The 12,696-nt window shown below is 25.1% G+C and overlaps 6 protein-coding genes across 6 annotated transcripts; 3 read left to right on the top strand and 3 right to left on the bottom strand.

Moving 5' to 3' along the window:
• Positions 1 to 323: 323 nt before the first annotated feature.
• Positions 324 to 2,337, top strand: LOC122852822. Its single transcript, XM_044152897.1, has 5 exons — positions 324 to 554; positions 693 to 795; positions 876 to 1,480; positions 1,550 to 1,770; positions 1,857 to 2,337. Exons 2-5 carry the CDS (start codon positions 696 to 698, stop codon positions 1,933 to 1,935), a joined length of 1,005 nt encoding a protein of 334 aa, XP_044008832.1. The 5' UTR covers positions 324 to 554; positions 693 to 695; the 3' UTR covers positions 1,936 to 2,337.
• Positions 2,338 to 2,543: 206 nt separating this feature from the next.
• LOC122852834 (small nuclear ribonucleoprotein F) lies at positions 2,544 to 3,512 on the top strand. Its single transcript, XM_044152910.1, has 3 exons — positions 2,544 to 2,668; positions 2,996 to 3,316; positions 3,413 to 3,512. Exon 2 carries the CDS (start codon positions 3,019 to 3,021, stop codon positions 3,283 to 3,285), a length of 267 nt encoding a protein of 88 aa, XP_044008845.1. The 5' UTR covers positions 2,544 to 2,668; positions 2,996 to 3,018; the 3' UTR covers positions 3,286 to 3,316; positions 3,413 to 3,512.
• LOC122852832 (chromosome transmission fidelity protein 8 homolog) lies at positions 3,331 to 3,964 on the bottom strand. Its single transcript, XM_044152908.1, has 2 exons — positions 3,782 to 3,964; positions 3,331 to 3,719 (listed from the first exon to the last, which is right to left on the bottom strand). Exons 1-2 carry the CDS (start codon positions 3,799 to 3,801, stop codon positions 3,401 to 3,403), a joined length of 339 nt encoding a protein of 112 aa, XP_044008843.1. The 5' UTR covers positions 3,802 to 3,964; the 3' UTR covers positions 3,331 to 3,400.
• Positions 3,965 to 4,041: 77 nt separating this feature from the next.
• Positions 4,042 to 5,415, bottom strand: LOC122852826. Its single transcript, XM_044152900.1, has 4 exons — positions 5,197 to 5,415; positions 5,011 to 5,077; positions 4,594 to 4,931; positions 4,042 to 4,506 (listed from the first exon to the last, which is right to left on the bottom strand). Exons 1-4 carry the CDS (start codon positions 5,234 to 5,236, stop codon positions 4,241 to 4,243), a joined length of 711 nt encoding a protein of 236 aa, XP_044008835.1. The 5' UTR covers positions 5,237 to 5,415; the 3' UTR covers positions 4,042 to 4,240.
• Positions 5,416 to 5,550: 135 nt separating this feature from the next.
• On the top strand, positions 5,551 to 8,167 carry LOC122852791 (U3 small nucleolar RNA-associated protein 4 homolog). The gene is made up of 4 exons (XM_044152801.1): positions 5,551 to 5,822; positions 5,904 to 7,443; positions 7,523 to 7,819; positions 7,911 to 8,167. Exons 1-4 carry the CDS (start codon positions 5,719 to 5,721, stop codon positions 8,028 to 8,030), a joined length of 2,061 nt encoding a protein of 686 aa, XP_044008736.1. The 5' UTR covers positions 5,551 to 5,718; the 3' UTR covers positions 8,031 to 8,167.
• Positions 8,168 to 8,319: 152 nt separating this feature from the next.
• LOC122852828 lies at positions 8,320 to 9,009 on the bottom strand. Its single transcript, XM_044152903.1, has 2 exons — positions 8,749 to 9,009; positions 8,320 to 8,690 (listed from the first exon to the last, which is right to left on the bottom strand). Exons 1-2 carry the CDS (start codon positions 8,880 to 8,882, stop codon positions 8,324 to 8,326), a joined length of 501 nt encoding a protein of 166 aa, XP_044008838.1. The 5' UTR covers positions 8,883 to 9,009; the 3' UTR covers positions 8,320 to 8,323.
• Positions 9,010 to 12,696: the final 3,687 nt, after the last annotated feature.

The raw sequence follows: 12,696 nt of genomic DNA, 5'->3' as shown, positions 1-12,696 counted from the left end.
TCAACATCACCACTGATTACCCTGATTACATCCAAAACAAGATATCATTATTATTATTAAAGTTTTCCCGGTATAAAATGGTGGCCTTGTCATTAAAAAAAAAAAAAAGGGGGACAGCCAAAAATGACGCCACACACACCATAAACTCATACATATTCGACGAATAAAAAAAAAAAAAGAACGGAACCACCAAATTTTAACACGCAATACCAGTAACTTTCTCTCTCTCATCTCATCTATCTACTCCAATCTGCTCACTAATACACAACTGTGACCTCTCTTTTATTGTTTTTTTTTTCTTTATTCTGCTGTTGCGTCAACTCCAGTAGAAAACACACTAATTATTTGTTATTATTAACGGTTTCCCGCCATTGGTTAATATTGTCAGTGTTGTCTAAATGTATAATGTGTATTGCTCCATGTTAATAATATTCAATATAAATAATATTAATGTGATCTCAAAACGACATATAATTTGGATTTTTTAACATAAAAAAATCCACCATTATTGTAAGACCAACGGATATATTTGGTACGCAACATCTGTCTGTAAGGTTAGCAACAAGTGACAAGTGTTTATTTATTTTTTACTCAACAAGTTATGAGCAAGAAAAAAAACAATAACAACATTTAATATTGTTGTGTTTTATTTATAATATTATTAATTTATTGTAGTTGTTGTTGTTTTATAGATTATGGCAACTTTAACAAGAGATTTTATACAACAAAGACGAAGATCTGTTCGTCAAGCACTTTCTGTTATAACAGACATGACGACTCTTTCAGTATCAACAGGTAAATTATTAATTAATTAAATTATTATTATTCTTGTTAATAATAAAGATAATAATTTTGTTCTTTTTATTGTTTTAAAGTTCCAAGAAATGCAAGTGATTTAAATATATCAATAAATGGACGTTATTCTTGGAGTCCAGCACCAAGTCCAGATGAGCTTGTTATACAAAAACGTGGTCGTCGTCGTCGTACAATTGTTTGGTCACCAGAAGTTGATAAAAAACGTGATAGTTTATTAAGTAATAATTTAAATGATCGTACACCAGTTAAAAGTACATCAAGATTATCAATGCATAATCATAATACACCACGTAAACGTCTTGTACTTGATGATAATGATAAAAATGATTATTTAACACCAGAACAACAAATTAAAAAAATTAATTCAATAAATGAACAAAAACAATATAATGGTAATTTAATAAATGGTCTAAGAGGATTAAGTAATGATCAATTGGTTAAAGTTATTATGGATCTTGTATCAATGCAAGAAGATGGTGCTATTAAACCTGATGAACAATTACGTGATGTTATTATGAAAAGAATGCCTGTTGCTGATATACAACCATTAAAAGAAACTTTAAATTCATTGAGACAAAATGTTTTTGGTAGTCTTGTTTCATCTGATGATAAATCAGAGGAAGATGCATTTGAACGTGCTTCAGTTTATCTTGATGCTTATGAGGTAATTTAAATAATTTATTTTTAATCAAGAATGATGTTTGATATCACTTTTTTTTTTTTTTAATTATAGAAAACACTTCATGAACAAGGTGAAAAATTAATTACCTCCCAGCATTGGACATCAGTTATGCAGTATGTATTTGCAGCATGGTCAATTACCAAGGAACTTCCAGTATGGCCACATCAACACAATACTGTCCATAAATGTTATGGATATTTGACAACGTTTGCCAAAAATGCATTGCTCAATGGATCATTTACTGATTCAGCATTGGAAGTATTTTCAACCAAGTAAGTTTATTTAATTAATTAATTAATTATATGTTCTTGTAGAATTAATTTTATTAATGTATTAATTTATTAATAATTTATTTCAGAATGGAAACAATGTCTCATGATTGTGAAGATATGAGAATTTGTCTACAAATTGCTAAAGATATGATTCGTACTTGTTAAACCAATGAATGCCTTAACAATATATCTTTACAATATTTTATTAATTAATACTAAGTATATAATTAATTATTTTATCATCTTTTTATCAAGTAATTTAATTTTTTGTTTGTTTTTTTTTTTGACGTGGAAAATTGTCCGTTATTGTGAGTTTAAAAACAATACAGTTATTAAATTAATTTTTTTTTTTTTATATATTATTTATATTCAGTTGACTAAAAAACAAAATGACATTAGATTTTAAAAAAGTCTTTGAGATATATTTTTCGTAAAGTGAATGAAAAAAAAAAATTAAATAATTAATCATTGTTTTTAAGTGTGCTATAGAAAATATTATTAATGAAATTATTTTCCAATTAAGTATTATATTATGTAATCAATAAACATTTGTATCAATTTTTTAAATAATTTATTTATATTTTATTGTTGAAGTAAAACATTTACCTGCCATTTTAATTTTAAAATACAATTAAAGCTTAAAAATACGAAGATAAAACAAATAAAAATAAACAAGCATCCTTATTGTTAATCTAGTTAGCAATAATTAATAAACAAATATAAAAATTAAAATTTATCTATTTGTTATTTTGGTTTAACAATGCTCCGTTAAAATAACCATAGCCAAGTGAACTTAGACAAACACAAACGTTATCAAACGTCACGCTTTCCGGCATTTATCAAGCAGAAAACAACAAACGTTGTTATTGTTATTTAACAGTTTATTAAACAATTAAAAGTAAGTAAAAAAAACCTTTAAATTAATAATAATAAATATACAAACAAATTATTAATAAATAAAGCTAAAATAATATATTTTTTCTACAAATTTATAACTTAAATTAAAAATAATAGATAGTTAACCTAAAAAAATTATTTTTATCCAAAATTTTAATAAATTAATAAATTGTTTGTTAAATTTATAATAATAAGCATAAATAAATACGAATATTTCAATAGCATTTAAAAACAAATTGACAGATATTTTTTAAATAAATATAGAATGAAAAAAAAAAAACAAATAAGTAAATATTTTGCTAAACTAATTGCTCTATTTATTTTCCAGGTAAATAATTAACAAATTCAAAAATGGCAGCAACAATGCCAATTAATCCAAAACCATTTTTGAATGGTCTTACTGGTAAATCAGTCATGGTCAAACTAAAGTGGGGTCATGAATACAAAGGTTATCTTGTATCAGTTGATGGCTACATGAATTTACAATTGGCAAATACTGAAGAACACGTTGATGGTGTTGCAACTGGTAACCTGGGTGAAGTTTTGATAAGATGTAATAATGTCATGTATATACGTGGTGTTGAAGAAGAAGATGAAGAAGGCGAAATGAAAGATTAATCTAGTATTTTTATATTAATAAATAAACAAAGTAAACAAATAATATTTAACATTTTTATTTTTTATTATTAAATTAAGCTCATGATAATTATTTTACTGATGAAAAAAAAACATTTTATATTGACAGTGGAACATCGCTGACAATTGGCTTTGGTCTTCCTCTAAAAATCAATTTTTTTCTAATGATTGATTTGACAATGTAACAATCATTATCATCATCATCTTTAACAGATTTTTTTTCCAAAACAGCCAAAGGCTTATCAAGCTTTGTTTCTTTACCAAGTATCATGTGCATTCCAATAATTAATATTGGTATTCCAGATTTATTATAATGCAAATCACCAATAAATTCACCACTTCTTGGATCTGATGATGCTCGTTCTAATTCACCCTGAAGTTCAATCATCACCCACTCTGATAGCTCACTATCATTTCTGCAATAAATTAATTTATTTTAATCATTTGTTTATATTTATTTTTAGTAATTAATAATTACCGTTTTATGGAGACAATCATGTCATTGTTTTCGATTATCTCTTGCCGCCAAATAAATAATATTTTTGTGTATTTTTGTAGACAAGTAGATATTATTATGCACAGTGTAATGATGGCTTAATCATGTGTTTCTGGAGGGGAAAAAAAAACTGAATAAAAAATTGTAAATGTTTAATGTTTTCACCAACAGCTCCAACATGTTGGATGATATGATATTTGTTTTTCAGAATTAAAAAGACAAGAGACACTGGTTTAAGTTTATTTATTTATTATTAGTTTAATCAATTGATATAAAAAATTGTCGATTAATAAAATATTTGTATATTTTTTTCAAGATAATAAAAAATTTTCTGGACGAATTTCAAGTAGTTATACTTGTTGAATACTTAGATTAAAATTATATGTAAATTTATGGACGGATTTCAAGTAATTATACTTGCTGAAAATACTTGATTAAAATTTATATGTAACCCATTCGATGAAGAGAACTTTGATTACTTCTTGGATTTGGTTGCATTTGTACAACGAGATTTCTTGATTCTTTTCGCATTTTGTATCCTTGACATGCATCAAGGTACAGCATGAGTGCAGCAACAGCATGTAAAATTAATGCAACAATTGCAAAGTACCATGACCATGATAAATGATTCATTTTTGGATACATAAGCCAATCTCGACGCCAGCATTGTGTTGGAAATATTAAAACAGAGAAAAACAGCAATGCAGCTATTTGGAAATAATAAAAAAACAATTACTATCAAACAATGTACATATAATTTCAAGGAAAATTAATTGAATCAAAAAATATTGTACCTGATGTTGCAGAACATACAGAGGCAACTGATGACATCATCCATTCATATCGCAATACTAATCTTAATGGAATGCGAACCAAAGTCAAAGCAATAACACCTTGTGCAAAAAATGATAATAAAAATGCAAGTGTACAAAATATTTGAATGATCAATAGCCAAGCTGGTAATAGCCATTCTCGTATAACATGATATTCTGTTGAATAGATTGCATGACATCCATTGAATAGCTTGTCAAATTGATAATATGGATATCGAAAATCTTCAAAACAATATTGCCATATTCCCATACTTTTGAATTCTCTAAAAGTTCCATCATATGATTCAAGCCAGTATGGACTATAAATAAAAATAAATACAATATTATTTTAACTGATAGAAATATGAAATTTTATTTTAACACAAGTTTACTCCAAACCTCATGAAAGATATCCAGAGAAAAATTCCACCGATAAACATGATTAAACCACCATAAACTACAGCATCTAAAATTCCAAATAATGAACCAGTTAATTTTTATTTATTTATATTATGTTGTTGTTGTTGTTAGATTGACAGTTAACAATTGTCATCATCATGATAACAAGAGTTAACTCCAACTTACTTGATGCTCTATGGTACTCTTGTTTATTTTCATTTGCCATTGTTATAGATTTTAGATTATTTTCTCTATTTAATTATTCAACTTTTGTTCATTTTATTGTTACAATTAAATATTTAAAGTTTTTTATTCATGCCACGCCTTGCAAACGTTTAGAATTTTATATAGAAATTAAAAGTGATTAATAAATTGTGTTGTGGTTTTTTTTACGTTGTAAACAGTTGTAAAGTTTAAGCTTCTATGATGAACCGTTTTAGCGCTGATTGTCATAGATAGAAATAGACCATGGAGGTGTATACTCCATGAAATAGACCAAGAAGACTCTCTCCTTCTTTCTAGTCTTCTTGGATCAGACTTCAGACTGGTCTTCTTGTTTCAATTATAAACACGTGTTATTAAATTAATATACAACTAGGTTATATAGTTGTTGTAATGTCTAATGTGTTTTAAAATAAATGAACAACAATAATAGCTTGTTTAAATAATTAAAAATACACACAAGTCATTATTTAAAATTTAATAAAAATGACAAGTTGTAAAGTTCACAATGTTAGATTTTATAATTTAGCACCAAGAGCTATAACAAATTTATGTTATGAGAAAAATAGCAAAAAATTGGCACTTTCAAGGTTAGAAAATACTTAATTTAACTTTTAAAAACCCCCTATAATAATAATAGTAATAATAAAATTTGTTAATAATATTTTTAGAGATGATTGTTCAATTGAAATATGGAATGTAACAAATGTTCCATTTTTGGAGTCAACAATACCAGGTAATGATGACGATGAGTCAATTGAATCATTGGTATGGATTGATTCAAAACGTTTATTATCATGTGGTACTGATGGTATGATAATAGAATATGACTTGAAAAAATTAAAATTAAAATATAAAGTAGCTGTTACTGGAGGACAAGCATGGTGTATGGATATTAATCCTGATAAAACACGTATTGCAGTTGGTACAGAAGGTGGTTATATTAATACATTTACTGTTAATGATGATTCATTAATATATGAAAAAATATTTGACAAACAAAAGGGTAGAATATTGTGTTTAAAATGGGATAAAACTGGTGAAATGATATTTACTGGATCAACAGATACTGTTAGAGTATGGAATGCAATATCTGGTCATGCAATACATAAAATGTTAACAAGCAGAGAACAAACAAAAAAAGAAACAATTGTATGGTGTTTAGGTGTAACTGCTGATAATCATATTGCATCTGGTGATTCACGTGGTGTATTATCACTATGGAATCCAATAACTGGATTTCTTATTGAATCACATGAAAGTCATATTGCTGATATACTTGCATTAGCTGTATCTGATGATTCAAATGTTATATACAGTGCTGGTGTTGATCCAGTTGTTAGAAGTTTTTCAAGAGTTGTACTTAAATCAAGTGACAGACCACAATGGGTTAAGGGTATTGAAAGAAGACTTCATGTACATGATGTTAGAGCTCTTCTTGAGTATGATGGTAAACTTTATTCAGCTGGTGTTGATGGTTATCTTGCACAATCAAGTTATCCACCAAAAATGCTTATTAAATATCCACCATTATTATCAACACCATGTGTTACTGTTTGTCGTAAATCACGTTGTGTTATGTTACGTTATATAGATAGTCTTGAATTATGGCGTCTTGGTTCACCAAATACATCAATATCATTAAAACCAGGAAGTCTTTATCAATTAGATGAAGAACCAATGAAATTATTAAAAATTGAAACTAAAAGAGGTGAAAGTATATTATCATATGCAATAACAAAAGATTCAAAAATTATTGTTTATTCAACTGATACACATGTTAGAGTATTTAATTTTGATGTTATTGATGGTGTTGGATCATTATCAAAAAATGATAATGATATTACACTTGATAGAATTCAAAATATGATATTTAGTCCAAATAATAAATTATTTATTGCTATTAATAATAATGGTAATGATAATGAAATTAATATTTTTAAAGTTGAAAAAAAAATATTTAAAGCTGAAGGTAAATTTATTACTAGTGAGCATAAAATTGATAATATTGCACTAATGTGTTTTTCACCTGATAATAAATATTTTATTTGTGCTGATAGAATTGGTAATATTGTTGTTTATATTATTAATGACAATTTTATTAATGGTAAACCAGAATTTTGGCAATTACCAAAATATTCATGTTCACCAACTGCAATTGCTGTACAAAATTTAACATTAAATATGGTTGTTGTTTATTCTGATCACAAGGTAATTAATTATTTATATTCATACTTGTAATTGTTATTTATTGTTAATTAATTTAATTAATTTTATTTATTTATAATAGGTCATTGAGTATAATTTATTGAAACGTCAATATACTGATTTTTCAAATCAATTGCAACATAGAATACCAACACAATGGTTATCACGTCCATTTCCAATAACAAATGTAACATTTGATCCAAATAATGATAATATTATTATTGTTCATGATGATACAACAGTATATGTTATAAATAAAAATAATGATTTTTCTGAACGTTTGACTAAAATATCTAAATTTGGTGCTGCTGATGATGATAGTAATTCTGCATCAAGTTTTAATGGACAACACAATTTTCAAATTGTCAAAAAATACAAGGTATAAATTATTTTTAAACAAAAAAAATAAATAATATGTACTTTTAATTGATTTAATTATTAATTAATTTATTCTTTTTTTCAATTTTCAGCATCTTGTTCATTTGGAATCATTAAATTCTGGTGAAATGGTAGCTGTTGAGGTAAATCCAATAACTCTAACTGAAAAATTACCACCATCATTAAAATACAAATCATTTGGAACATCATAATAATTATAATGTTTTTTTTTATATTAATAATTAATTAATTAATTAATTAATTGTTAATTTGTTTTTTGAAGTAAGAAACTCTTTTTACTTTTTTATATGAATACTTAGATTATTATTATATAATTAATTACATGTACATTAAAAAATTTATGTAATTATGTATCAATTTACATGAGATATAATTTGTGATAATTTTATTATTTCGTTTTTATCTCATGTAGCCCACAAAATGTAATGTTAAGAGCATTATATTAATAAATAAATAAATAAATTAAATAAATAATAAAAATTAATTATCCAAGATAAATAAATGTTTGTTTATCAATTCTAAATTCATTTGGTTTAATTGGTGGTTCAATTGTTTGAACTGGTGATACATAGAGTTTTCCAAAATACTCAAGATTATATTTTGGTAATGATGAACGCCAGCCAATAAATGCTGAGCTTGTTTTTGGAATAATAGGTGATGATTTTATCATTATTATTGATTTATTATCAGTGTCATTTTGTTTATTCAATTTACGTTCAAATGTATCAATTGGTATACCTAAATTTTTACATTCATTTGATAATACTTTTTTAAAATTTTCACCAGATAAATGTCCAAAACGTTGATGCCATGTTGATTGAGCTATTCTTTCTCGTTTAATTAAATCCTTGCTAAAATTAAAGTGATTTTTTCATTTAGTTTATTCAAAAAATAAATTAAATTAATTACCGAATATTATCGAAACAAACTGTTCCTCTTGGTCGTTCTGTTTGTCTTGAATAATTAATTTTATCTATTTTTATTTTAACTTCTTCATGGAGTATTTTTTTTTCTTCAATATCTTGTTTTTCATCTTCTGCCATTATCACTTGTCTTTCTCGAAATAAAAAGCTCACATTTACTAAATTAAAGGGTATGGTATTTGGCAATTTTATGTTGTCAAGGACATGATATTTTCGTTGGTTCAATAAATATTCAATTCATGAGTGATGATAATAACAACAGTATAATATATAAAAGAATGAATATACAATAAAAAAAAAAATATGTATCATTAAGTTTTTAGATTTAAAATTTTTTATCGTGCAGACGATAATAATAAACGGAAGTGCATAAAGAGAGAAAAAAGATAAGAAAAAAACAACATAATAAAAAAGAAAAAAAATTTGAGGTGGCCGTGACATTGAAACGTGAAATATCCTCAACCTCATCCTCTTCAGACTACCCTCTTGTTCTATTCATATATAATAACGTTGACGGTCGAAACATTGCCACCTTTTTTTTCGTTCCAACTTCTTTCCTTCCTTTCTTTACCTCATCCTTTTTTTTTGCCATTGGAAAAATATATTTTTCGAAAAAATAAAATGCATTACAAACAAGAGGGATGGTAATATCATAAAACAATAAAAATAATAATAAATAATAATTTTTTATACACTGTTAGAAATGTAAAATTAAATATTTTTAAATGTCAAAATGAGTCTTGTATTTTTTTTTAAATGTTAACTTAACATTTAGTTAAAATTAAATATTTAAAAAATTATTAGAAATAAAAATGTTGAATTAATATTCGAGAAAAATGTTGATTTAATATTTTAAAAAATATCAGCTCAATTTAATATTTTTTTTTTTTATACATTTTTAATTAACAAATGTGTAAAATTATCAGTTTAATATTTTAGGGAAAAATGTTAATTTAATATGATTTTTTATTTATAAAAAAATAATTTTCATATAATTATTTAGTTATTGACTTATTGATATTTGTTTCCCTTTTTTTTTTGTAAATTTAATATACTTGTTACAAGTGTTACTTGATGATTAGATAAAACAATCTCTTGTCGGTAGAAAACAAAGAAAAAAAAAAAACAAGATGTACAAAGAACGAGTGCCAAGTGTGCAATGTCAGTTGATGAGAAAAAGGGTTGTATCTACATATATACTATCAATAAAAAAAAATAAAAAACAAGATAAAAAAAAAAAAAAGAATAAAAATGCCGCTCGCCTTCTTGTCTAGACTCGTTTGTGTATTCAGTAAACTCGATGAAAAATACCATACTGTTTTTCTGATATCACAGTGAGTAACTTAAATATTAAAAAACAAAAAAAAAGCATATACAATAAATAAACTTCTTCAATATATAAACTAAACAATTTATTATAAAAAATAATGATTTCAAAAAAAAAAAAATAATCAAAATCTTTCCATAAATAAAATAATTTATTATACAAAAAATAAAAATCATAATAATTTGATTACAAGTTATATTCGATAAAATTAAATGAGACAATATAAAAATAAAATTTTAAAAGACTTACTGGGGGGTAAACCATTAAGAGTTTAGTTTGAAAAAAAAAAAAAATAAATAAATAAATAGATAAGGCGAGAAAATAAAAGAGTTACGTTAGTGTAAAAAAATCACCCTGTCTCGTCGACCGCCCGGATCGTCTGAGCGTTGTCTAGCCAGTCACCCCCTGGACGAGAAAGAAATAATAAAAATGAAAGAGAGACAAAGAGAGATAGAATTATCCACCTCTTCACTCCGTCTGTCTGGTCGCGACGATCACCCAACCCCCAAATTTTCTCTTATATTTCTTTTGGCCCTGGTTGGGCCATCGAGGGGGATGGTGGCAGACGGCAGTAGTAGTGGTGCAGTCTAGCCAGACAAATTTTATATACACTTGCAGCTAGACATTACATATATACATGCATATACTATGTGTTTACTGGTACGTGTCATTTTGCCCAGGGCATAGCCAAAAACCACAAACTCGATGATTAAACTCGATGAATAAAAAAATAATAATTTAAAAAAAAAAAAAAGAAACAAACTTAACTACTTTTATAATACTTTTAAAATAAATTTATTAATTAAAAATAATGAATGATTATCGTAGGTCAGCTATAAAAATAACAAGCCAATTTATTTTTTTTTTTTTTATGTTGTTGTTCTATGACAATCAAAATAAAAATATAAACACTTGCTAGTAAATTTATGTTTATATATAGACTATACACCTCATTTGCTATATGATGTAATATGTTTACTTTTATGCTTCTCTATATGTCAAGCCAAAATTGCAATTGCACAAATGGAAATAAGCATAATAAAATAAACTCGTTATGTATTTTTAAAATGATTTTAAAAAAATTTTATCAAATGAAAATTCATTGAGAAAGAAAAAAAAATAATTCTATATATACAAGTATTAATTAACATATTATCTTGATGTGCATAAAAAAATGTGTATATATTTTTTTTTTTTAATCATATTTATATGCTTTAAAGTCTATAGAGTTGTTTGCAATTGATAAATATATGTATTTTTTGATGTCTGAGAGGTGTCTGTTGGGTCATGTTGAATTGCTCTTACTTTGTCTCTTATAAAAATCATTAAATTTTTAAACAGCATTGAATGATAAAAATATATATAAATTTTTGAAATATATATATATTGTGTTATTACAAGTATAATATTACACAATGCTGGAGTATTTATTTGTAACATCCTTGGTTGAGGGAGGGTAAATTGAAGGGGTAAAAAGGATAGTCGCTTGGTCACACAATAACAGAGTGAGAGAGAGAGAGTTTGGTTGAATTGGGAAAGAGGGATTTGTGAGGGAAGGAGAAGAGGTATAATAGAAGATACGTACTCGTGAGTCGTGACGTTGCGTCTAGACGCCCCTTCCACACTAAATGTCTCTCGCACGTGTGCTGGTATTTGTCTGACCATATTCGCATATATATGTTTACCAAACACCCAAAAAATCCATGACTAATAAATATGATAATCAAATGTTTTTTAGTCTCAAAATTAATTTTTTTTTTTCTCGTTATCTCATTTGACCCAGACACTATAAAATCATTTTTATATATTTTTTGATAAACAAATTTGTTTTTTATTTTTAATTAATATCTATATATTTAAATAATATAGGTGAATATTTAGATAAATATTTATTTTTAATATATATTAATAAACAAAGTCATTTGTGATTTTATTATATAAATTAAATATAGCGTTTTTTATATAAAAATTAATTATGAAAATAAGACAATGTTTTATAAGTAAATTCAAGATAAATATATAATTAAATATTATTTATATAATAAAAATAAATTACTATTTTTATATAATTTAAATGCGTGTATTGTTTCGGTCTGATGATGATGAATTACCGTAAAATTTTTCACGGGGTTAGACAAAACAAAAAACAAATGGAATAATCTATATACCTTTATGTTAATTTTTATTTTTACCATTTTTATTTAGAATAAAAATATATACTTATATTAATGGGGTGGTTTTTTTTTTAAATTGCATTGAAACAATAAAAATATGTATAATATATTAAAGAAAAAAAAATTGTCCCAGACAAATTATGTGGCAATTTGTTTGTCCTTGTTAATTAAAAGTAAAATATTATTTTTAAATTTTTTTTTATTAAAATATCATAAAATTTTTTACTTAATTTTAAAGTCAAAATATTTAGCTTCTTGTTTTTCATAATAATACATTTTTTTTTTTGTATATTGCATAATTTATCTTGATAAAAAAAAAATAAATTTTTATTTATTATCGTTAAATCAATTTTTCCAATTTTTCTTTGAGAAAAATTGTTAACGTTTCATAAATTAAGCCTTTATTTTTAAAATATCCTAGCACTAATTATTT

The sequence above is a fragment of the Aphidius gifuensis genome, linkage group LG3 (assembly GCF_014905175.1).
Source record: "Aphidius gifuensis isolate YNYX2018 linkage group LG3, ASM1490517v1, whole genome shotgun sequence".
Classification (NCBI taxonomy): Eukaryota; Metazoa; Arthropoda; class Insecta; order Hymenoptera; family Braconidae; genus Aphidius; species Aphidius gifuensis.
The sequence above is the reverse complement of the archived record's forward strand: the minus strand, read 5'-3'. Positions and strand labels throughout refer to the sequence as shown.

Excerpts from the sequence above, each read along its gene's own strand:
- LOC122852834 (XM_044152910.1), top strand. The coding sequence starts at position 3,019 with ATGGCAGCAACAATGCCAATTAATCCAAAACCATTTTTGAATGGTCTT.
- LOC122852822 (XM_044152897.1), top strand. The coding sequence starts at position 696 with ATGGCAACTTTAACAAGAGATTTTATACAACAAAGACGAAGATCTGTT. Across the intron at positions 796-875 it reads GACTCTTTCAGTATCAACAG|TTCCAAGAAATGCAAGTGAT; the intron begins GTAAATTATTAA and ends ATTGTTTTAAAG. Across the intron at positions 1,481-1,549 it reads TTTATCTTGATGCTTATGAG|AAAACACTTCATGAACAAGG; the intron begins GTAATTTAAATA and ends TTTTAATTATAG.
- LOC122852832 (XM_044152908.1), bottom strand. The coding sequence starts at position 3,801 with ATGATTGTCTCCATAAAACG. Across the intron at positions 3,720-3,781 it reads ATGATTGTCTCCATAAAACG|AAATGATAGTGAGCTATCAG; the intron begins GTAATTATTAAT and ends AATTTATTGCAG.
- LOC122852826 (XM_044152900.1), bottom strand. The coding sequence starts at position 5,236 with ATGGCAAATGAAAATAAACAAGAGTACCATAGAGCATCAA. Across the intron at positions 5,078-5,196 it reads AGAGTACCATAGAGCATCAA|ATGCTGTAGTTTATGGTGGT; the intron begins GTAAGTTGGAGT and ends TTGGAATTTTAG. Across the intron at positions 4,507-4,593 it reads TGTATGTTCTGCAACATCAG|CTGCATTGCTGTTTTTCTCT; the intron begins GTACAATATTTT and ends ATTTCCAAATAG.
- LOC122852791 (XM_044152801.1), top strand. The coding sequence starts at position 5,719 with ATGACAAGTTGTAAAGTTCACAATGTTAGATTTTATAATTTAGCACCA. Across the intron at positions 7,444-7,522 it reads TTGTTTATTCTGATCACAAG|GTCATTGAGTATAATTTATT; the intron begins GTAATTAATTAT and ends TATTTATAATAG. Across the intron at positions 7,820-7,910 it reads AAATTGTCAAAAAATACAAG|CATCTTGTTCATTTGGAATC; the intron begins GTATAAATTATT and ends TTCAATTTTCAG.
- LOC122852828 (XM_044152903.1), bottom strand. The coding sequence starts at position 8,882 with ATGGCAGAAGATGAAAAACAAGATATTGAAGAAAAAAAAATACTCCAT. Across the intron at positions 8,691-8,748 it reads GTTTGTTTCGATAATATTCG|CAAGGATTTAATTAAACGAG; the intron begins GTAATTAATTTA and ends CTTTAATTTTAG.